Genomic DNA, 24,470 nt, shown 5'->3' on the forward strand with positions numbered 1-24,470 from the left:
AACTCGTGGGGGGGAGGAGGGCATCGGATCCATCCAGGGGTGACTGTACACTCAGTATATATTATACGATAGATAGATAGATAGATAGATAGATAGGAGAGAGATAGATAGATAGATAGATAGATAGATAGATAGATAGATAGATAGATAGATATGGCCCACCAGAGTATGATTTATTCCCCCCCCTCCTCTTCCCGGTGGTCCCAGTCTCTCGAACAATAATCGTCCATCAGAAGACACCGACATCTGAAGGGTACTATGGTCTATTTCCTAGGAGTTGTTGACACTGCTGGGACTTATAGTTCCCCCACATGGTTCATGAAGTTGCCCATACCTTTACATATTTCATGAGCTGGGTACTTGCAGTTCCGTCATAGCCCGATCTCCCCTGGTTGCCTATATCTTTACTTGCCGCTCCCCATGTTTGTTGATCTGGGGGTTTACAGTTCCCCTATAGCCGTATCTCCCCAGGTTGCCTATATCTTCACTTGCCGCTCCTGCCTTTATTAAACCCTCCCCATGGGCTGGGGACATAGGGGCTGACATCGCTGCAGTGTTTTGTTTGCCTTCCTGCAAGATCCACATTGACTATTTGCACAGGAAAATTCCCAGACCTATAAGCAGTTTGCTTTATAACCGCTCTGTCTGTGCTGGCGTGTGGACTGTCAGCACATTACTGGTTAATAGCCTGTGAGATCAGGTTTCCCTGAGACTTCAGAAGTGCAAGGTTTTTTTTTTTTTTTTTACTTGTGAGACTTCCAGTGATTGTCAGGGCTGTTACATGTGCTCCAGAGACAAAACTTTTGTTAGGGAAGAGGATATGAACGCGCTGAGGAAGCGTTGTCCTCAATGAAGGTGTCAGCCATCGCGGTGAGCGAGGCGTCCATGTCTGGGATTGTCCACGGGCGGCAGAACAGAACCATCCAATGGACTGGGAACCTCAGGAACAGGAGGTAAGCCTTCTGGTCAGTGGCCCTCTGACATGTAACAGCCGGGTACAGATTCTTACCTATTCTGTATCGTGTACCTGGGTGGGGTTTGGGGGGGTCCTCGGATTTCTTTTCATCATTCTTCGCCACCTTGTACCTGTCAGGGCTCTGCAGGCGGCTACCGCTTGCCAACTTTTTATGACCTTCAAAGAAGGTGAAAAGAAACTGCTGATATATAAGCCGAGAAAAATTTCCTTTATCTGTCTAATTTTGCTTATCTTTTGGAGAACAAATACAGAGTGTGCCACATATTACAGCGCTATAGAGCCGAGGGGAGATTGTGTATCAGAACAGGAGTGTAACCTTGTATCTGAAATGGTTACATTAATGTTACATGGTGCCAGAGGGTGTTACGTTAGTGTTAACATTGTATCTGAGATTGTTACGTTATTGTTACACTGTATCAGAATTATTTTTTTTTATATTGTATCAGATTGTGGTATTAGTGTTACATTGTATTGGAGAGAGTTACATTGTATCAGAGGTTGTTACATTAGTGTTACAGTGTATTGGATTGTTACATTGGTGTTACATGGTACCTGATTGTTACATTGTATCAGATTGTTACACTACTGTTGCATTGTATCGGATTGTTACACTAGTGTTACATTGTATCAGATTGTGGTATTAGTGTTACATTGTATCGGAGAGAATTACATTGTATTAGAGGTTGTTACATTAGTATTAGTGTATTGGATTGTTACATTAGTGTTACATTGTATCAGATTGTGTTATTAGTGTTACATTGTATCGGAGAGAATTACATTGTATTAGAGGTTGTTACATTAGTATTAGTGTATTGGATTGTTACATTAGTGTTACATTGTATCTGATTGTTACACTACTGTTACATTGTATCAGATTGTTACTGTAACAATGTATTGGATTGTTACACTAGTGTTACGTTGTATAAGGCTTTTCACGGCAATAAAACAAGAGCCCCCTGTGCACCTCCAAGTCCCCAATCTGCACCTGGGTGTGGGGGTCTGTCTAAAGAATTTTTGGGGAGATATTAAACCCTCCATTCACATAAAGGAAAGGACAGACCCAGGCCAGAAGGGCATTTTTTAATTCCATTCTTTTTTTTTTTTCTCCTTTTCACCTTAATCCTGTTAGCTGGGATTAGTAATGGGCCTCCCCTCCCCCTGACTGCCTCCTCTTTATCACATCCCCCTGCAGCCATGGCAGCCTCATAGGAAGCATTGTCTTCTACAATTGCCCAAAAACAAGTTCTTCCAGCTCGCTGTGTGTAATTAATAGGATCTGTCGTTTCCTGGACGCTCGTACGGTCTCCTTTATAGGAGAGTTTGCGGGTTTGGTAGGGGGAGCGGACCACTGGCGATGGCCCCCATCTGGGCCAGGCAGGACTGGTTCTGGTGTGGAGGTGGATCCTGGCCATTTGCTGAGTAATGCAGGCGTGCCGACACAGCTCATCTGTATTTGTTTTAGATTCTCTTCTGCTGACATCCCTTGTCCATGTTTGCATGTCCTGAGCTCTCCAGCACTGATACATTGTCTTAAGTGTTTTGTAAGAAATTTTAACAATGTGATATTGGGGGGACATGTAAATTGGTTTATAACCTCCAGTGAGCACCAGGCTATCCTCTACATATTTTATGCCATATGGGTGAATTTTCAGTGTTTTCTGACGAGAACAAGCTGAGCAGCCATCTTGTCTGAGCTGCTCCTCAACCCTGTTAACAGCATTTAGTGACCTGCTTTACAGCATAGTCCTGGCCATAGGTAGCAATAGTCTAGAGCTGACTCATTGAGATCTATGGGAGTTTTCTGGATACGCTCTGTGTAGCTGTGACATCATCTATTGTCAGTAGTGATGTAATGTTGTGTCATTAGGGGTGTTATCTATGGAGGTGTTATCTTCTATTGTAATTCTAACTGTACGGAGACTGCTGCAAAGCAAACCCCTACAGAACTGGCTAGTGTCAGCCTATTGTTAGGTTTAGTGGTCACATTGAAAATTGGAGGATTTTAATAAAATCATCCAAAAATCCTCATATAAAATGGTTTTAAAAAAAATTAATTTTGGTTATACATTTGCTTTAAATTAAACCCTCCCTTTATCTTAAAGGGGATATCCACTTCGAATGCTACATTTCTGTTGGAAAATGCAATGTATGTTATGTTAACTATTTGGGTCAGTGATCTCCATTGTGACCGCCTGTAAGGCAAGTTGCATCTGAAAAGACGCAGTGATTTAAGGACTGAATTTTGATACATTAAGTTACATTGTTTGTCCCCATTCTGGTCCCTCTTTGCCCTGATTTCTGTGTTTTTAGGGGGTTTTTTTGCCTCTGGGCTGGTTCCATGACTGTGTTTTTGGGTCAATTGCACTGCCCACACTGGCAGCAAAGTGAACTGTGAAAATACATGCAAGCGTTCCAGAGAATTTATAGTATAAACAGGGCAGTGCCCAAAATAGTGCGGCTGGAATGTGAGATTAGCGTCTTGTGGATGGGAGCGGAGCGGCTGCTTTCTCTCACTGCTTCAATACCAGATCCCTGGGAAACCTAAGCATACTGGATGAAGGGGCTAAGATGTGGGACCTACTGAATATCCGGGGTTATGTAGGCGTGGCAGCTATAAACAGAAGCAGCCCTATTTATTGTACATGCTTATTTAATATGCGATTTATTATTCCCTATGATCAGCCATCTCCTATAGAGCACAGACTGACCGAATGCTAGGTCAATACAATCTATTGATCTCTGGCTGGAGAGCATCTGACCCCGAGTGTCTGACGTGTGATTTTGTCTCTTGCAGCTGGGATGACAGCAGTTCGGTCAGCAGCGGGATCAGCGACACCATCGACAACCTGAGCACAGATGACATCAACACCAGCTCTTCTATCAGCTCATACGCCAACACGCCAGCGTCCTCTCGGAAGAACCTGGACGTACAGGTGAGGTCATGATCACCCACAAAGGGGAATGGATGAGGATCTGATGATGTCATACTTATCACACCAAGTATGACCTCATAAGATAGGGCATAAACCCCACTCCTGTGGAGCTGCTCACGTTACCTTAAAGGTTTATGGAAAGCGAAAATAAAATTACATCCAATGTGTTTAAAATGAAAAACAAAGTAACTTTGTAATTAGTCTGCATTAAAAACTCCCGACCGTTTAATGTTCACAGCTTCTATGCAGACCTTTGCGTCTCCATGGTAACAGACAACAAACACTGTGTAGTCTGAAGGTGCCTCCGATTTGTCGGGAAGTAGGGAACAAATAGAAGAAGGCATGACTACAAAAGATTTATTTGTGGTCTGTTACAGTGGTGTAACTAGGAATGGCAGGGACCCGTGGTGAACTTTTGACATGGCTCCCCCCCCCCCGACCTCGACCGACCCTCTCCTACGCATTCCTGCGCGCTCTATTATGCCCCATAGTGGCCCCTGCACACAGTATTATGTCCCTCAGTGGCCCTTGCACACAGTATTATGTCCCATAGTGGCCCCTGCACACAGTATTATGTCCCATAGTGGCCCCTGCACACAGTATTATCCCCCATAGTGGCCCCTGCACACAGTATTATTCCCCATAGTGGCCCCTGCACACAGTATTGTGGCCCCTGCACACAGTATTATGCCCCATAGTGGCCCCTGCACACAGTATTATGCCCCATAGTGGCCCTGCACACAGTATTATCCCCCATAGTGGCCCCTGCACACAGTATTATCCCCCATAGTGGCCCCTGCACACAGTATTATCCCCCATAGTGGCCCCTGCACACAGTATTATGCCCCATAGTGGCCCCTGCACACAGTATTATGCCCCATAGTGGCCCCTGCACACAGTATTATGCCCCATAGTGGCCCCTGCACACAGTATTATCCCCCATAGTGGCCCCTGCACACAGTATTGTACCCCATAGTGGCCCCTGCACACAGTATTGTACCCCATAGTGGCCCCTGCACACAGTATTATCCCCCATAGTGGCCCCTGCACACAGTATTATGTCCCTTAGTGGCCCCTGAACACAGTATTATGTCCCTCAGTGGCCTCTCCACACAGTATTATCCCCAATAGTAGCCCCTGCAAACAGTATTATCCCCCATAGTGGTCCCTCCACACAGTATTATGTTCCACTGTGGTCACCCATAAACAGTTATTATACTCTGGGGTCTTTTCAGACCCCAGAATATAATAATTGGAGACCCAGGGGGAAAAAAACATAAAAAAACACTGTTACTCACCTATCTCCCGTCTCCTACGCTGTCGGCCTTCGAAGTAGTTCATCTTCAATGACGTCAGACGTCACATGACCCAGGACGCAGGCCGGGGTCATGAGACGTCAGACGACTAGGCCGAAGCCTGCCCGCATCGTGGAGAGGTAAGTAACAGTGTTTTTTTGTTTCTTACCTCTCCCGGTCCGCCAATCATTATACTCGGGGGTCGGAAAAGACCCCTGAATTCTCAGGTGGTTCTGACCACAGGTCACGTGACCGGGAGCCACCACCCGACCTACCAGTTGATCCGCCTGTGTTCCTCCTCTCTGCACAAGGCATACGTATGCAAGGATTTGCAAATGTCGCCTGAAAATCCAAGTTTATTACAAAAAGATCTGCTTGTCTGCAGGATGTTATTTACAAGGATGATGCAGATGTATAATTCACACTTCATCTCTAAATCCCCGCTGGCCCGGGGAGGATCGCAATCTGTTATTTCTCTTCTCCTCCCTGAGATTGTTGTCTTCCGCTTCTCAATCTTGGAGCCAATTTCCAGCCGTTTTTGGATATTTTATGCTCTAGTGTCGGGGTGGACCCCGGGTGTTGCTAATGTATTCCTGCACTGAAAATAAGGGGGGTGAGAATCCTTACTTGATCCTCTGACCCCGCACATGATCAATGTGTTGTCACCTTTCTCCTCGCTCCCCCAGGATATAGTATATACAGGTAATACAGGATATACAGATGTTAATTGTAGGGCCACATAGTCTCAGACTCGTCATAGGTTGCCCTTCACCGCGGTAATGATGTTGGGTGTTATGGGTAAGCATCCCCTTATTTTGGGGCGAGCATTCGTTTCCAGGACTGTTGTGGAAACAAGTTCAGCTTCTTCTCCGATGTGTCAGTGTTTCTGTTTTTAGTATCAGCTGAACGAAACATAAATTATCTGAAAGCTGAAAAATCATCTGCAGGGAAAAAAGTTGTCGGACCGCAGCGTCACACCCTGGATAAGATCTGGCGATGTTTGCAGGAGTCGTCTAACTGTGCCCTGCAGGTAGTGAGTCGAAAAGTAACAGCGCAAGGTGCTAATACTGCGCTGTCCGTTACATCAGTCTATCTAAGGGGATGAACAGGGCGCCCGGGGCCCTGCTATACTAATGCTTGCAGTAATTTCGTCAAAAAAGCGCATCGGCACTCACAGGTCACGGTTTCAACATGCGCTTTACATGGAGCAGAACTTCACAGCAGTGTAATAGTGGATTCACAGAACGCAGGTAACCAAATCTACAGACCCTGCTAGAGTCGCCAGAAATTGTACGCAGGCCTATACTGACTAGCGGCTTTCATCAGTCGAGGTTAACTAATTGATGACCTGTCTTTGGGATAGGTCATCAGATAAAGATTGGCAGGGGTCTGACACCTGGGCCCCCAGACGGTTAGCTGTCTGAAGAGGCTGCGGCGCCATACATTGCATAGTGGCTGTACCTGGTATCGCAGCTTAGTCTGTTTACGTGATTGGGATTGAGTGCTCAGACCACGTGACTGATAAACGTGACGTCACGTGGCCTATAAAGCTGGGAGTGGGGGTGCATGGTGTTTGACTCCTATGGATCGTATATGATGACCAATCCTAAGTTATCAGTCCAGGCTAAAGCTGCGGAAGGGGTTGGCTCCCACCACCTAACATAAAGATATCAGTAGCCGGGAGGAGATCTGACAACCGCGTTCCCTCAGACCTCACCCGTAGTAAAAAAGATCTGTCACCAAGAGCTTTGCTAACTAGTAAGAGGCCGGCCCAGGCTTCGGCTGCACTGCCTTGTTTTATCTTCTCTATGTCCCCGAGGAAGATCTGTCATCTAGAAAGCGCAGCAATTAGTCAGTTTATAGAGACTGCAAAACATCTGACACCTCGTAATGAGCCTGAAGAAGCCGCAACGTACAGACGAACACCGCGCAGATGTGGCACTTAGTACATGAACCCTCCAGGAAATAGAATAAAAAAAATCTACAATCAGAAAATAAAAACAGATTAGAATAAAAAGTGATCATTTCACTGATTTTACAAAATAGATAAAAATTGCACTTAACTCCTTAAGTACTGTATGCTAGGACACCTTCCATCTGCCGGACTTCAGTCCAGACCGCCTTGTATCACTACAATGTTGTCATTTACACTATTTTCTATGTCTTCTTTATAGACTGACTCAGAAAAGCACCTACAGATCGACCGCAACTCGCTCTGGTCCGGTGATGACTTGAAGAGATCAGATGGCGGCTCAGACAGTGGAATGAAGATGGAGTCTGGGTGTAAATGGAGGAAGAACCCCTCTGACCTGTCCGATGAGTCCGATAAGAGCACGTCTGGAAGGAAGAACACGGTCATATCTCAGACTGGGTCCTGGAGACGAGGAATGACTGCTCAGGTGGGGATCACAAGCCCACGTACCAAATCCACCACCGGAGCTCTGAAGACGCCAGGGACAGGTAAGATGGGCCGCAACACCAGAGCTCTATGATGTCTTTAGCCTTTTAAAGAGTCCAGGGGATAACATTCTGAATTATTGTGGGGTGTGTCTGTCCCTGTTCATGAGTTAGAGTATATGTTATTTAAAGGGAATGTTTTAAAGGTCTAAGTTGTTAGTTGTCTGTCTGCTAACTGTTTTAAGCAGGATATTGAGCGCAGCTCTGAAGAATAATACAGGATGTAACTCAGGATCAGTACAGGATAAGTAATGTAATGTATGTACACAGTGACTGCACCAGCAGAATAATGAGCACAGCTCTGGAGTATAATACAGGATGTAACTCAGGATCAGTACAGGATAAGTAATGTAATGTATGTACACAGTGACTGTACCAGCAGAATAGTGAGCACAGCTCTGGAGTATAATACAGGATGTAACTCAGGATCAGTACAGGATAAGTAATGTAATGTATGTACACAGTGACTGTACCAGCAGAATAGTGAGCGCAGCTCTGGAGTATAATACAGGATGTAACTCAGGATCAGTACAGGATAAGTAATGTAATGTATGTACACAGTGACTGCACCAGCAGAATAGTGAGCGCAGCTCTGGGGTATAATACAAGCTGCTATGTTGCCCTGTTGAATTTCATTGCTCAACATGTCCCTGGTTTATATAGTGTTAATATATTAACCTATTATGTTTCCCCATGGTCAGGAAAAACAGATGATGCTAAAGTATCAGAGAAAGGAAGGATTTCTCCGAAGTCAGCCCAGGTGAAGCGTTCCCCGTCAGACGCAGGACGCAGCAGTGGTGACGAGACCAAGAAATCCCTCAGCAATTCCTCCAGGACAATCACTGCCAACACCAATACCTTTGGGTTTAAGAAACCAGGGAGCTCGGTGGTTGGCATGCCCATAATCACAACCAGTGGAGCGACCATCACCAGCGGTTCTGCCACTCTAGGAAAAATGCCAAAGTCTTCCGGACTCATTGGTCGGTCCTCCAACCGTAAAGCGAGTGTGGATGGCTCGCACAATGATGACGGATACTTACAGCTCAGCGCTAGGACCAATCTCCAGTACCGCAGTTTACCGCGCCCCAGTAAGTCACGCAGCGGGACCGGTAATCGCTCCAGCACCAGTAGCATTGACTCTAATATCAGCAGCAAGTCAGCGGGTCTCCCTGTCCCCAAAATGAGAGAGACCAGCAAGATGACCCTCAATAACTCTGTCTCTGGACTCATGAACCAAACTGACCGCGAGAAAGGAATCTCATCTGACAATGAGAGCGTCGCCTCCGGGAACTCTATTAAAATGAACCCAGCATCACAAGGTGTCCCCAATGGTACCCGCCAGCAGGGGAACAAATACCCCGATGTTTCATCACCGACTCTGCGCAGGTACGGGGGTCAGTAATGGGTCTAAGAAAGATGATGAACAGATTGTCATAAGGTTTTACGGTTGAGTGGAGAGGTCATTGCCTTTCACAGGCTTCTGCACTTGTCCCCTGACATACTCTGTGCTGCTTCCACGGTATGACCTCTATATCTCACTTCTCTCAATGATCTTACCCATGTAGCTTTGTCTTAACAGACATGACGTGAGTGGATAAAAATAGCATATTAATATCCTAAAATACTCTGTGCTGCTAGGATCTCGCTCCTTCCAGTTTTTTACATCCCCTCTCACTTGTAACCCAGTCCCATCATCACATGTGTAGACTGATCACTGCTTCCCACATAAGATGAACACAACCATTACCTGAAAGCAGCACAGAGTATTTCAGGAGACCTTATGGAAGATCCTATAGACTGACAGTTATATAGGGGTAAGCGCGAGGTCTCTAGTAATACAATCTATGTACATCTAACGTATGATTCCCATTGACAGGCTTTTTGGCGGAAAGCCAAATAAACAAGGACCGGTCACAACCTCGGAGAACATGAAAAACTCAATGATCATTTCCAACCCCCACGCCACCATGAACTCCCAGGCACACCCAGACTCCCCCTCCGGGAGCGGCATGCTCAGCAGCGGAGGTAGTAGCCCCCTGTATGGCAAAAATATGGATCTGAACCCATCTCCATTGGCCTCCAGCCCCGGCTCCGCCCACTCTGCACCTTCCAATAGCCTAACATGGGGCACGAACGCCAGCAGCTCCTCGGCGGTCAGTAAGGACGGTTTGGGTTACCAGTCGGTGAGCAGCCTACACACCAGCTGCGAGTCCATCGACATATCCCTCAGCAGTAACAACTCGCCCAGCGCCCTGACCGCCTCTCCACGGGACGACGCCATGTCTGGCTTCATCAGGACCAACAGCGTGAAGACCACCATGTCTGAGAGGTATGGGGTCCAAATGGGGGAGAGGGGGTGGATTGGAAGTAGAGATCAGCAAATAGTATTCGAAACTGCTCCATAGGAATGAATGGAAACTACCCCTTGTAGTTCGCTTGCTCCCATTCATGCCTATGAGAGCGAGGTATTCGAAACTGGAGTTCTATTTCTATACGAGTCCTTTTAACCCTTTCCTATTCACTGATTCTAAAATTTTGCACATTTTCTCCCATATACAGAATACCTTTTTAGATTATTTTGCTAATAATGTTTTTTTTTTTTTGTTTTTTTTTTCTTGTGTGATCTGTTCCCCCGTTTCTGTAGCCCTCTCTCCTCCCCCGGTGCTAGTCCTAAATTCAGCAGAAACACTCTCCCCCGGAAGCAGGACAGGTAACGGTGTCTGTCATGGCTGCTGTCACCCTGAGTGTCCCATCGCCTGCAGCCTGCGCAGTTCCTGCTCTCATCTCCGGGCCGCGCCCTCATCACACTTGAAGCCTTTTTTTGCTTGATCTCTTACTTTTGTGGCATGCGGCTTCACTGCCCCTCCGTCTCTCCGCCTGTCATACGTTTCTTGTCTGTCGTCATTGTCACGCGCTTTACAATAAGCGTCTTAGCGCTACAAGCTTTGTCTTGTGTGTCTACGTCCATGACTTGTGGTCGGTCACTGTCTCCCGCTTTTCAGAATATATTATACAATATTTTTACCCCAAAACTCGAGATCCTTGTCGGCCGCTTTATAGCTGGTTATGGGAATGCTGGGTGACATCCAGTACGGTCACCGAGAGATGTCCAATTGCCATGCTACATGGATAAGAGAGGGGTTGGATGATGTCAGTACAGAACTAGGAAGAATTGGGAAAGTTGGGTGACAACTACTATGGGAGCCTTAAAGGGGTATTCTGATCAATTGAGGAACCAATCTCTAGTCATGAGGGGGGGCTACAGTAATGATTTAGTGTTGCGCCCCCTACTAGCAGCTCTTTCTACCACAGCTCCATTCACGTGAGTGAATCCTGTGATCCCAATGCAGCACCCCTTCATTCTCATGACCGATGGGGGTCCCAGTTGTCACCTACCCCTCATAAAGTGATGCCGTATACTATCGCTATACCTTCACTTTATACACCTTTTAATAGTGGCCATATTGGTTCCCACCCAGCTTTCCCAGGGCATAACTTTTGCCAACTTTACATAAAAGTACGACTGGCTTTTATTTTTTTTTTAGAATTTTTTAGGAGCAATTTCTTATGATATTATTGCAGAATTTCCCTGACAATCTGAGTCTGGATCCTGTTCACACTACAGGCTGCTGTGAAATGGGGTCTGTTATCTACAGGTGGATTTGCTGGAGCGGTGCAGGGAACTCATTGCTCCCCAGCGCGAGTATAATAATGACACCAGTCTGTTTATACCTCTCCTCATATATTCTGGAAATCAATTTTTATTTTTTCCAATTCAAGATTTTTCTCATTTTGAAATGGCATCAAATGATACAAAATAGTCAAACAATCGCCTCGTCCTCTTCGTCATGCAGGGCTCCTCTACCTCGTAACACGTCACCCTGTAAATAATAGGTGTTGCCGCTGCTAGCTGTCGTCAGGGGGTTGGATGGTGGCCAGGGTATGTGTCATTCACCTTCCAGGTCACATGAGGTGCGCTCCAGGCTTAACGATCTGTGCTAATTAGCCAACTCCATAACGAAAGCTGCGGAGTTCATGCGTGTCCCCATCTAGGGGTGCAGAGGCTTATCCATGATCTCCAACTACTGAGCTGAGCCCCGTAACTAGAAGGTGTCTGTCCCTGCAGTACCTAAAACCGTATCCTAGATATACTATATATACCCCCCTTTCCAACATATACCCCCCCTTTCCCTATATATTGCTGTTTGGATGGTTTTGGCCTCTGCTCCCCCTCCTCTTAGAGACACTACATGTACAGACTGCGCTTATCCCAGAATTTAGTTTGGCGCTCCCGGTACATGTAGGTGGCCTTGTTGAGCGCAGATCTATTAGGTGTAAGGCCGCTTTAACATATGACTTTTTCTTTAGAGCTTTTGTCCCCTTAGATGCACGTTAGTCGGCCGCGCACAGTGCGGGTTTTCCTGCTGTAACTTGGGGTCATGTAAGGTGATATCATCGGGCTAATTGATTTTTCCAACATGTTTTGACAGTAACTTTCTGTTTCTGTAACCACCTTCGTCTAATTTTCCCTGTATATAGCCAACCGTACAAGATGAGCTCATCCTGCCAGTGCAAGAGTTCACGGGCAGATGTAGCAGAGCTGAGTTGATCTGCAGTGTTCCTTGCATCAGAATTCAGGAAGTTACCACAAGCCCCAGGAAAAGTTAAAGAGGACTTTACACCGTGAACTCTAGCTCTTTCCATCCTTCTCCATCGGTACAGTCAGAATTTTTTCTCTAGTGCCCACCATTACTGAGCAGTTAGTTTTGGTGCCTGATATGATAACTAGACTCCCTAATGGCAAGAGGGTGGTGTCAGGCAGAGGCAGGAAAGGGGGCGTGGCTCATAGCTCCAATCATAGCAGGACAGTGTCAGAGATCTGAGCCACTCCCTCTCGCTTACTCCTGCCTGATGCCACCCTCTTGATATTAGGGAGTCTAGTTATCATATCACATAGACTCCCTAATATCAAGAGGGTGGCATCAGGCAGGAGTAAGCGAGGAGGAGTGGCTCAGATCTCTGACACTGCCCACCTGTGATTGGAGCTATGAGCCACGCCCCCTTTCCTGTCTCTCCCTGACACCACCCTCTTGATATTAGAGACTCTAGACTAACTGCATTGATTGCTCAGGACTAGAGAAAAACATCCAAGTGTGCCAGAATCTGTGGAAGGGCACCTGTTAAATAAAGGATGAAAAGCACCGAAGGGGATGAAAGGCCCTCTTTAATTGACAAATTCAACTCTGCTACATTTGTAGACCGATGAAACGCCTACACCTTGATGAGTGCATATTCTCTTGTGACAAATGTGTTCTTCCCCTTTAAATATCACATCTCATTTTGGCACCTCCATGTCTGACTGTTGATTTGTGAATCCGCACCTTGCACGCTCCTGGTGTCCAAGTGATCTGCACGTCTGTGTATGCGTCCTGCAATGTGTGCACTAGCGTTTGGCCGGCTCTTCTTTGTCCCCCTCCCCTACTAGCCCCTTCCTTTCTCTCAAGTTTTCTCTCCTCTTTTGACTTTGCTGCAGCGATCCTCATCTTGATAGAAACACTTTGCCTAAGAAAGGATTCAGGTATTCTAACCGGCTGGGTGTGTCTGCTCTGTGGTGTTGTGGGTCCTCCATGGCTGTGGGGTCTTTGTGTGACCCAGTCTTACCGATTTATGTTCTTTCTATTCCGTCTTACTTCTGTGGTGTGTGTTTTGCATGAAAGGCCTAGAACATGTGTCATGTATCACCAGGGGGCAGGTCCCTTTAAATTAGGACAAGTCTTGGTGAGTGCAGATGGTGACTTCTAGGATGTAACTCAGAATCAGTACAGGATAAGTAATGTAATGTATGTACACAGTGACTGCACCAGCAGACTAGTGAGTGCAGCTCTGGAGTATAATACAGGATGTAACTCAGGATCAGCACAGGATAAGTAATGTAATGTATGTACACAGTGACTGTACCAGCAGAATAGTGAGCGCAGCTCTGGAGTACAATACAGGATAAGTAATGTAATGTATGTACACAGTGACTGTACCAGCAGAATAGTGAGTGCAGCTCTGGAGGATAATACAGGATGTAACTCAGGATCAGTACAGGATAAGTAATGTAATATATGTACACAGTGACTGTACCAGCAGAATAGTGAGTGCAGCTCTGGAGTATAATACAGGATGTAACTCAGGATCAGTACAAAATAAGTAATGTAATGTATGTACACAGTGACTGCACCAGCAGAATAGTGAGTGCAGTTCTGGAGTATAATGCAGGATATAACTCAGGATCAGTACAGGATAAGTAATGTAATGTATGTACACAGTGACTGCACCAGCAGAATAGTGAGCGCAGCTCTGGAGTATAATACAGGATGTAACTCAGGATCAGTACAGGATGAATAATGTAATGTATGTACACAGTGACTGCACCAGCAGAATAGTGAGCGCAGCTCTGGAGTATAATACAGGATGTAACTCAGGATCAGTACAGGATGAATAATGTAATGTATGTACACAGTGACTGCACCAGCAGAATAGTGAGTGCAGTTCTGGAGTATAATGCAGGATATAACTCAGGATCAGTACAGGATAAGTAATGTCATGTATGTACACAGTGACTGCACCAGCAGAATAGTGAGTGCAGCTCTGGAGTATAATACAGGATGTAACTCAGGATCAGTACAGGATGAATAATGTAATGTATGTACACAGTGACTGCACACACATCTCATTTAGAACTCTTTATCAGTCATCTTCAGTGCAAAGCCTTTTTGGGGTCAGGAGTCTCCCCTTCCCCTGCTGAGCAGTCAGTGAACCCCTCTTGTCTGTCTGGGATACATTGCTCATTTGTTGCATGATACTGACTTTTCCTGTGTGATTTTGCTGCAGACATTACCTGTCACCCACCCTGTGCTGGGCATTGGCGTGGCCCAGTTTCTGAAGAGGGTGGTGATGTATATTTGATGTGAAGAGACACAAGGGGATTTTGCAATCTTATATGAACATAATTGTTCTATGTGGAGTAAAAGGAGATAACAACAATATGCATGTTTAATTCTATTATAACCACAACTCCCAGCATGCCCTCCCAACCCCAGGCTTAGCTATGTCTTCTGTATGATCTTTCCACCACACTTGATATTTGGTTACACACCGTCCTTGGATATTCACTGTCCACAGCGGTCAGTTTTGTTCAGCCTTTTTCTTGTGATATCTATTGCTAGGAAAGCTGGGTACCACCAATTTCACATCTAAAGCTCTTATAAAGTTTGCAACTCAGCTTTTCCAAACTCCTGAACAAATATTTAGGAATACTAGATCCTTCAGTTTTTGGGTTAATATTTTTTATTTTTTTAATTTCTTCTGTCCTTGCTACACTCAGGTACGCTCCGTCATCTCAGCTCCGAACACAAGACGACACCAAGGAATGGCTGCGCTCCCATTCATCCAGCGGACTCCAAGACACTGCCGGCAGCTCCCCCTTCTCACCCGGCTCCAGCATAACGTCGCCCTCCGGCACCAGATTTAACTTCTCCCAGCTTGGTGAGTCTTATTGTGTGGACTCCTGTTCCTGGTTTTCTTAATGCTTTTGGCAATGAGTCAGGGACGTAAAATAAGTCTGTGCAGCATGGAGAGGCAGTCTGATGTATGGCAGATAGCTGAGCAACCTGGATCATCACAGCCTGCAGAGTCTACTGAGAGGGTTGCAAAAACCAAAATAAATACAGATATGCATTCATTTTTATTCCATCCGTATAGTAGGAGATATGCGCAGTGGTGGAGACTTCTAGATAAACAGTGTTACCCCCATGATAACAGTCATTATATGTTATGATTTTCTTCCCTCCTTCAGCAAGTCCCACAACAGCGACTCAGATGAGTTTATCCAACACGACCATGCTACGGACTCACAGCCTTTCCAACGCGGATGGCGAACACTACGGAGAGCCACGTTTCAGAAACAGTTCAATGTCTCTGGATGAGAAGACGAGAACAATGAGCCGCTCCGGATCCTTCCGTGATGGTTTTGAAGAAGGTGCGTATCTATTTTAATAGTCAGGGCTTCTAAGGAATTAATAATTTTAATAGTCACGGCTTCTAATGTATATACACGTATATGTATGACATATACGTGTATATATAATAATAATGATGTATATATACGTATATGTATGACACGTAATGTCATGTGGTGCAGAACTTGAGGCAAGTTCTACCTCAATCTGTGCCAAATTCTGCCCTGAGTCTTCTAATCCAGAGCTGTACTCTCTATTCTGCTGGCAAAGTTATCATACAAGATAAGAAATGTATATACTCAGTGACTGCACCAGCAGAATAGTGAGCACAGCTCTGGAGTATAATACAGAATATAACTCAGGATCAGTACAGGATAAGTAATGTAATGTATGTACACAGTGACTGCACCAGCAGAATAGTGAGTGCAGCTCTGGAGTATAATACAGAATATAACTCAGGATCAGTACAGGATAAGTAATATAATGTATGTACACAGTGACTGTACCAGCAGAATAGTGAGTGCAGCTCTGGAGTATAATACAGGATGTAACTCAGGATCAGTACAGGATAAGTAATGTAATGTATGTACACAGTGACTGTACCAGCAGAATAGTGAGTGCAGCTCTGGAGTATAATACAGGATGTAACTCAGGATCAGTACAGGATAAGTAATGTAATGTATATACACATACAAATCGTTAACTTGAGACTGTTATATACTGTACAGTATAGAGGTGACATATACATAATGTTAGTACAAATCTCAGCTTGCACCTGTAGTAGCCTCTAGTTACGTGCTTTGTTGCTCTGACTTTAGAGTGCCTGGGAATGAGCCCTACCGGCATCTCCGCTCCTTTATGATGCAGCTGTCATTGTGTTTTGTTCATACTGCGGGGCAAATAACTACAGGTTTACACAGAATCATCTGCAGGGTATTGCTTTCTGATAAGAGATGACATTTCATGTTGAGGCAATGCTCTGCGCGGTGTATAGTGTGACACTGGTGGGAAATCTCATGTCTCCCTGCAGATGGGTGGGTTCGCATGAATGCTGACACATAGGGTAGTCATACAGTTATCTCAAACATCGGGGGCGGCGGGGGGGGGATTATTAGATTAGGAGTTTGGGTAAAATAGGTTACAACCCGTGTGCAGGCTGTCTTAGCAATTATTAGAGAGATCACCCAGCTTTCTAAGCTACAGCGGAGATACACATGTGATACCTTGTGCTTAGTTTAGTCCCTCTGTGGTTCCGTCCCATATTACAGCCTGCAGCAGGGATATTGTTGCACCAGATCTGCTCTTTTTATGATATCTATTGCTACTGTAACTAAGTGATAAAATTTCCTTGTTTTGAACACTTCCTGCTGGAATGACAGATCGACCCCCCCACACACACACACCCCCGCACCCCCACGACTGTCATTAGATATTACAGAAACTGAGAAGTGAAGTTTCCTGAGTGATATTACAGCCCTGAGCTATCCGTACGGATCCTGCACTCTATAGAGGGCCAACCTCTAGTCAATGTTAAAGCCCATGAACAGTTTTCACCACTCAAGCTCTTTTCATTGTTTAATAGGCACCCATCCACTGAGTTGAAACTTTTCCTTTTGCCCCCACCGTTCCTGAGCAATGAGTTTAGTTAGTTTTAGTGTCTGATAGGTTAACTAAACTCTCTATAGGCAAGTGGGTGATGTCGGGCAGGCTCCATTGAAAGAGAGATATCATCAGATCCCCCTTTCCTGCTCCTTCCTGAAACCACCGACTTAACATTAGGTAGTCTAGTTAACATATTGGCTACCAAAACTAGCTACACTGATTGCTCAGGAATGGTGAGGGCTAGAGAAGAAATTCCAACTGTGTTGTTATCAGTGTAGCGAAGCCTATTGGATGGGAAGGCCTTGAGTTGGTGGCAGTGGTGAAAGGTCATCATTATTATTAGGATCTTATTAGTATGGGAAGAGCCCCATGTGATCTATATAGGAAATCTAGAAACAGCCTAAAATCAAAAGATTTTACACCAGAGGGTAGTGTAAAGTGAAGGACGTAGAGTATGTACCCAGACCATTGTTTGTCAGGAGTTGAGGTCACCTGGTTGGTTGTCAGCGGCCATATTTGTACCTTTTCACCTTTAGTCTACACCCAGTGAAGCTTGTTTACTCCAAGGAACAATCTCCTTGTCACGTCACTTGGCGCGAGCACACTCAGGTGACTGTAGAGGCGGACGGGCAGGTTTAGCGCTGTCACAGGCTCATTGTTACAGACCGGACTTACTAAACAAACACATCAGGGACTAAAAGAGCAATGTGACAATGCTACTATAAAAATACAAGGTCCTCCAGCGACTGAAACAATTACTGAACATACCCATCCTGTAATGATTTCTTATGAGTTTGTACTTCTATACACCAGCATACCTGAGGAATCTGCTTCACTGTAAAGTATGGTGAAGAAACAGGAGGTGGATTTCAGACTACCTTATACACCTATAGTCAGTGGACACTCTGATCTTAGCTGTATGTACTGGACTCCATGCTAATACACAGCCTACCCTAGACTAGACTATAAATTCAGCCGTATCCCTTTCCTCATTCTGTGGTTGCTCATCTCCTAATCTGGGCAGTACAGGAGTTGGATGAAGTAAGGATCCCTGATCTTTGCTCAGATTACAAGCGGCCTCAGATGTCGTCCCACATAGGCCTGATGAGTCTTCTTTCTTCTCTTGTCCCACAGTTCATGGATCTTCTCTGTCTCTGGTATCCAGTACATCTTCTGTATACTCCACGGTAAGTAATAGACGTCTTATTGTATCATTGTCATGTTATAGAGTCATCCGATGAGAGGAATTTTACATTACATTTCCATAGGCGATAGACACTTTTGCAGTCATTGTTTCTTGTCTCAATTTTTACCGATCATCTCATTTCTCCTATACGGCTCTATGGTAAGAGACAGCAAATTCTGTTTGGTGTCATCCTGCCGTCTTACAGTCGCAGACGTTCCTCTGTTTGGCTACCAAACAAAATAGGGGAGAGATAGTTGGGGCTACGACTGCAGGATCAGACTACACCGGACTCATTTGTTGTCTGTTGGTAAGGAGACACATAATCTTCATAGGAGCTGTGGACTCCATATATAGTGAAGGTTTTGGATTAACAACTATGACAAAGTTGCTACAAGTTACAAAGTGTTTTGTGGGGTTGGAGTTGGTCTTTAATTCTTATTGTCTTGGAGCTGGGTCGTTGGTGGGTCGGGTTGGACTTGATGTAAGGCCTGGTTCACATCGGTATTCCATTCGGGGAGTCCGTGTGGGGAATACCGAATGCACTGGCATGGGGTGAGCAGTGAAAGCACACGGACCCCATGCAGAATCCCCGAACGGAATGCCGAACGCAGATGTAAACCAGGCCTTACCTTTGCCCATGTCATTGGGTTGCCTACTAGTTTAATGTCCCTCTTTGATGACCTCATATTGTCTATGGAGTTCCAATGGTGTACCTGTCCCATCTCCCCACCCCTATGACTATCACCTTCAGGGGCGGTTGTGGTACTGAGAGGGCAGATGCCAGTCCGCAGGGTTAGCACTTTATTAGGGAATTTGTAGAATGTGAAGAATCCCCAGTTCCTCTGACTAATGGAAGACGTTGTCACCGTAACAAAGGCCAAAGACACCGCAAAGATTTACAAGACTCTAGAAGCCGAAGTTTGGGACAGTAAAAGGGACAAGGCGCCAAAACGGAAATGCTAATAACACTCCCCTTTCCCAAGTAAACCAATATCAGGCCATCGTATCGTTTGATGTCATTCAGTCTCTATATCTATGAACTTGTTTGTAGTCTGTAACCACAGAGACGCATAGCACTTAGGAGCTGCGTACACGAAACGGAAGATTTATTTATTTTTTTAAATTTAAGGATATTTTATAAATTTTATCAAAAATTTAATTTAAATCTTATGTCTAATTAAAAAAAAAGTTGCAGGGTTTGTAGTGGGTCACTAAACCCTTTTGTTGGACACGTCCGCGCTGACCCCTCCTAAAATTACAGGTTCAATGGCCGCTGTGGGTTTATTGTGTGTGGGGGGGGATCTCGTCCTTCTCGCAGGAATGTGAGACATTAGCAGCTCTTGTTCCAACAGGATCGTATGAAATTCATGACTTAGGTGTCAGAAGTCTGCGGCAGTGACCGTCCTCGGTGGGGGTGGGGCGCAGGTTCCTGCCAATCTGTTACCTAATGCGCCGAGGTTTCATCAAAAAACTGCCCAAATAAGGGAAATTGTACAAGTCTGCGCAGATCCGTCTCCTGCGGCTATTTATAGGCGATGAAAGATAAATAGATCAGCGTTACACCCCGACCTCTTCTCGCTACATTGTAAATTTAAAGGGTTTTCTTTTTCTTTATCTTTTGCAGCCAGAAGAAAAGTGTCAGTCGGAGGTAAGTGCCGTCTCTAGTTCTCTATAGTAATCCGTGACCGCAAGGGGTAGCGGCTTATAACAAAATACGTCTCGTTCTCTAGATTCGCAAGTTAAGAAGAGAGCTGGACGCCTCCCAGGAAAAAGTGTCCGCCCTGACAACCCAGCTTAGTGCCAACGTAAGTTGTCAGACTCTCTGTATTAGGAATAGAGTGGCATTTTTTTTTTTTTGCTTTATACAGTTATATCATGGCTCTATATAGCGATATCATATGCCTATTAGAGATGAGCGCACGCTATTCGAAACTGCCGTTTCGAATAGCACGCACCCATAGGAATGAATGGACGCAGCCGGCACGCAGGGGGTCTGCGTGCCGGCCGCTTCCATTCATTCCTATGGGAGCGTGCTATTCGAAACAGCAGTTTCAAATAGTGTTCGCTCATCTCTAATGCCTATGTAGCACACCCTTAGTATAATGTTATATATGCATATAATATCTTATACGTTATATAGTGATCTCATACCGTAATACATTGGTATGGTACCCCTAAATAGTGATGTGATATACCCCTATACAGAAACATTGTAGCCTCATACAATGGTGGGATACAGTGCTATCATATTCCCATACAGTGAGATCATATACAGAGATATTATACCACTATATAGTGACATCATACCTTTATACATTGGTATCATACCCCTATATAGTAATGTCTAGCCCTATATAATATCATACCCCTATTTAGTAATGTCTACCCCTATATAATATACTCCTATACAATAATTTCAATAGTTCCATATAGTGATATCATATTCTCATACAGAGATATCACATCCTTGTATAGTGAGATCATATACAGTGATATTGTACCACTATATAGTGACTTCATATCCTGGTACATTGATATCCTTATATAGTAATATCCTACCCCTATATAGTAATCTCCTACCCCTATATAATAATATCACACCCCTATACAGTGACAAGAATAAGAGTTTGTGAGTCTTACAGTGAATCCCATTGCCTTAAAAGTCTCCTAACAGGACGCTACCCCTATAAACTGTAACACTGCCCACTAGGTTTTGTGCCCCTTTAATTCGCCGCCCTTTCCCCTTTCGTCACCACGGCTGAGCAGATGATGTGCTTTGTGTAATTCTGTCCACTGGGCAGATTTTTGCGGTTTTCTCCCAGCGCCCGCTCTTAGTTGTTGTGTTAGCGGCACAATGCGCAGTGCACACACATCCTGCCCCTCTTTGTGTCCGGCTTTCTTTCGTCGGTATATGTTTGGACAGGGTTGTGCAGCGGATTCGCCGCGCTCTGATGATCATGTTTTAAGTTAATAAGCAGAAGCGGCGGGTGATCTTTCCCCGGGGCGGAGGTGCTGCTTACGTCTCTGGTGTTTCCTACATGTGTCCCTATATAGTGGTGCCAGGAGTGTATACCTTCACTGTCCAGTGACTCTCTATTGCGCAGGTGGATGGATCTATAAATAGATGAAGCAGCTGCATTGACTCGTAGGACGGGATCCCTACAGTTGATTTGATGTATAGAAATGTACGTGTTCACTTACACGCATCACAAAACCACAAGGAGGGTTCAAAGGAACAAGCCCACATTTAAAGAGATATTTAATCACAATAGAAATGTCATAGCATTGTTTACTGCTGCCCCCTTCTCCAGCTTAAAGGGGTTTTCTGGGGTAAAAATATTGATGCCCTATCTTATATTTAGGTCACTAATATCAGATCGGTAGGCATCCAACACCCAGAAATCCCACCAGCAGCTGAAACACAGAGAATGGAGCAGGAAGCAGACAGCGCTGTTCTCTGTGTAGTGGCAGAACGGAGTCACTACAGCTTAGGTCCCATTGAAATAAATGAAAACTGATCTGCTTTGGCCACTATTCGGAGAACAGCGCTGTCTGCTTCATTGTCTGGGTATCTGCAGCTGAGAACAGCGGATCTGTGGAGTTTCCAGGTATTGGATCCTATTAATCAGATGACCTCTCCTTAGATCATCAATGTTTTTAGCCTGAAAAATCCCTTTAATGTGGACTTCATACCTCCTATTATATACCGCCAGAAAGCTGATGGTGTGCTGAATTTAGCATGCGTCTTGGTGCTGGAGATATAGTTTCAGCTCCAATATCTCCCACTTTCAGAAAGGCGGGCCTTACAGCTCAGCGTTCCTCACAGTCCAGGACCTAAGCTATGGCTGTACCCTCTCTGCTTTACACTGCAGGTCTTTTCCAATAGAACAGGGCTATGTTCATCAACATCTGTTCAATAGGATGGGATAGTGACCTGTTAGAAGTTTTGATAGGTGGGGTCCGGGCGCTGTTTGGTTCCAAGCTACTCTCCAAACAAGGGGTCTACAGGTTTATAGAAAGTTCATAGACCTTCTGTAGACTGTAGGTTTGGTAGACTCAGTTTCTTTGGCTTTGGTGAATACCGTGAGCACGCTGCATGTTCACATGGTGTCAAGGCATCCCCGGCGACTGGTTCTGTCCCATCGGCCCAAATCGCTCCTCTGAGGTTTTCTGGCTTGAAGAGCTGACCATTTGTATCCAAGATGGCCGCCGTGATTGCGTCTTTGACATTCCTGCACCTAGCAGACACATTCCTTATCCACATGCCGGGGTCCCGCTTTCTGACCCTCACACCTCATTTGTAAAAACTCATTCTCGGCTGATTTCTGTACCAGGTAACACCAGCTCCATGTTTATTGCACTTACAAAAGTATTCACTCCCTGATGGGTGAAGATCTTTAGATTTTTTTTGAGACGGTAACATCCCCTCCCCATCCTGGATGTCCACTAGGTAGGAGAATGGTCCTACATAGATGTTGTGGCTGACACTTATTTGACTCCTCCAACCTCTCCCTCAATTGCAGACCCCCATAGACCCCCTGAATCTAATGTTCTAGACGTTGCAGTTTATTCTGTATTTTTCCCTCTTTTCAGGCTCATCTTGTGGCCGCCTTTGAGCAAAGCTTAAGCAACATGACCATCAGGCTGCAGAGTCTCACCATGTCGGCTGAACAGAAGGTCAGAACTGCTGGGACTTGTAGTGTTGGAATAATAAATGTCACGTAAATCTTCTGACGTTTTGTCTTTTTTTTCTTTGTTCTCAGGATTCGGAGCTGAATGAGTTAAGGAAAACCATAGAACAACTGAAGAAGCAGAACGCAGCGGCGCAGGCGGCCATTAATGGTGTCATCAACACCCCGGAGCTCAGCTGCAAAGGTAATAATAGTCAGCCATGACCCCCCCCAGGCGCAGTCCTGTCTCCAGGTAATTTCTGATGCAATCTGCTAAGTGTTAGACAAGTCTGAATGTCTGCCGGGAGATTGCAGTGCTAAAGCCATGGACGCTTGGCCGTGGTCTAGGAATGGCGGCCCACAAACGTGCTGAGAGGAGCGGTCAGTAATAAACCTCTCTAGATGCCTCTGTACTTGTGTCCGTGCTTATTGCCCTCCTCCTATAGGTGGCGCTGTGGTGCAGCCTTGTAGCAGATATAGGCAGGACTGCAGTAGAACCATAAGTGTCAGTATTACTCAGATTTCTGGGACTTGCGCATCCACTTTGCTCTTTTTTTCTTACAATGTTATTATTTTTGGGGTTTTTTCCTATAGGAAATGGGTCAAGCCAGTCAGCTGACCTGCGGATTCGGCGGCAGCACTCCTCCGATAGCGTCTCCAGCATTAACAGCGCCACCAGTCACTCCAGCGTTGGCAGCAACGTGGAAAGCGACTCCAAAAAGAAAAAGAACCGGAAAAACTGGGTGTGTAAAGCGGACATCGCTAGGTTGTGTACAGGTGGCACCCTTATGGCCAGTGAGATGTCTGCAGCAAATTGTGCGCCATCACACCACCTTAAAGGGGTTATACACCACTTAGGGATGCCTTAAAGGGTTTTTCCCCTCTGGGCAAATCGCTGCCAAGATAGGAATACCCCTTTAAGTATGAGACCTACAACTGCTAGGATCTATACTAGTCAAGGCTAAGTTGATTTTGGTCCTCCATATCAGCAGAAAGTTGGTAATGGATGCAGGATAATTGCGTCAGGTACCAAAGCAACCTACATTAAAGTCTGTTGTATGGCAATACGATTGTCCTCTGTTATCAGCCATAGCAATATCGTAAGTCCAGAATTCTCCCTGCCCCCATTATGACTACTTTGTCATATATCTCCTGTGTGTGGACCTTCCTGACACACTTACACATGAAGGTAAGTTCAGATGTGGTTGATTTGCACCAATACACACGGATATAAAACCGCCATCCATCTATTACCGAAATGTTCTGTTTAGTAAAATTGCTTGCTATTCATTTTAACCCCTTTAGTGTTCAGGGGATGAATCTGCAGATGCAGATTTGGCTGCGG

The 24,470-nt window shown here is 45.2% G+C and overlaps 1 protein-coding gene across 10 annotated transcripts in view; it reads left to right on the forward strand.

The window, feature by feature from the left end:
• NAV2 (neuron navigator 2) overlaps window positions 1-24,470 on the forward strand; it is a 262,355-nt gene that overhangs the window by 226,422 nt on the left and 11,463 nt on the right. For 5 of the 10 annotated variants that reach the window (XM_075281269.1, XM_075281261.1, XM_075281263.1 and 2 more), the window contains 14 exons: window positions 3,771-3,909; window positions 7,379-7,664; window positions 8,363-9,047; window positions 9,538-9,990; window positions 10,306-10,371; window positions 13,195-13,239; window positions 15,034-15,194; window positions 15,505-15,687; window positions 18,404-18,456; window positions 20,080-20,103; window positions 20,186-20,260; window positions 23,049-23,132; window positions 23,219-23,330; window positions 23,720-23,868. In XM_075281269.1, the coding sequence (XP_075137370.1) occupies window positions 3,771-3,909; window positions 7,379-7,664; window positions 8,363-9,047; window positions 9,538-9,990; window positions 10,306-10,371; window positions 13,195-13,239; window positions 15,034-15,194; window positions 15,505-15,687; window positions 18,404-18,456; window positions 20,080-20,103; window positions 20,186-20,260; window positions 23,049-23,132; window positions 23,219-23,330; window positions 23,720-23,868 (2,515 nt within the window). Of the gene's footprint in view, window positions 1-495; window positions 954-3,770; window positions 3,910-7,378; window positions 7,665-8,362; window positions 9,048-9,537; window positions 9,991-10,305; window positions 10,372-13,194; window positions 13,240-15,033; window positions 15,195-15,504; window positions 15,688-18,403; window positions 18,457-20,079; window positions 20,104-20,185; window positions 20,261-23,048; window positions 23,133-23,218; window positions 23,331-23,719; window positions 23,869-24,470 lie in introns of those variants that run through there. The other 5 variants (XM_075281262.1, XM_075281264.1, XM_075281265.1 and 2 more) reach the window with 3 other exon arrangements.

The sequence above is a fragment of the Leptodactylus fuscus genome, chromosome 7 (assembly GCF_031893055.1).
Source record: "Leptodactylus fuscus isolate aLepFus1 chromosome 7, aLepFus1.hap2, whole genome shotgun sequence".
Classification (NCBI taxonomy): Eukaryota; Metazoa; Chordata; class Amphibia; order Anura; family Leptodactylidae; genus Leptodactylus; species Leptodactylus fuscus.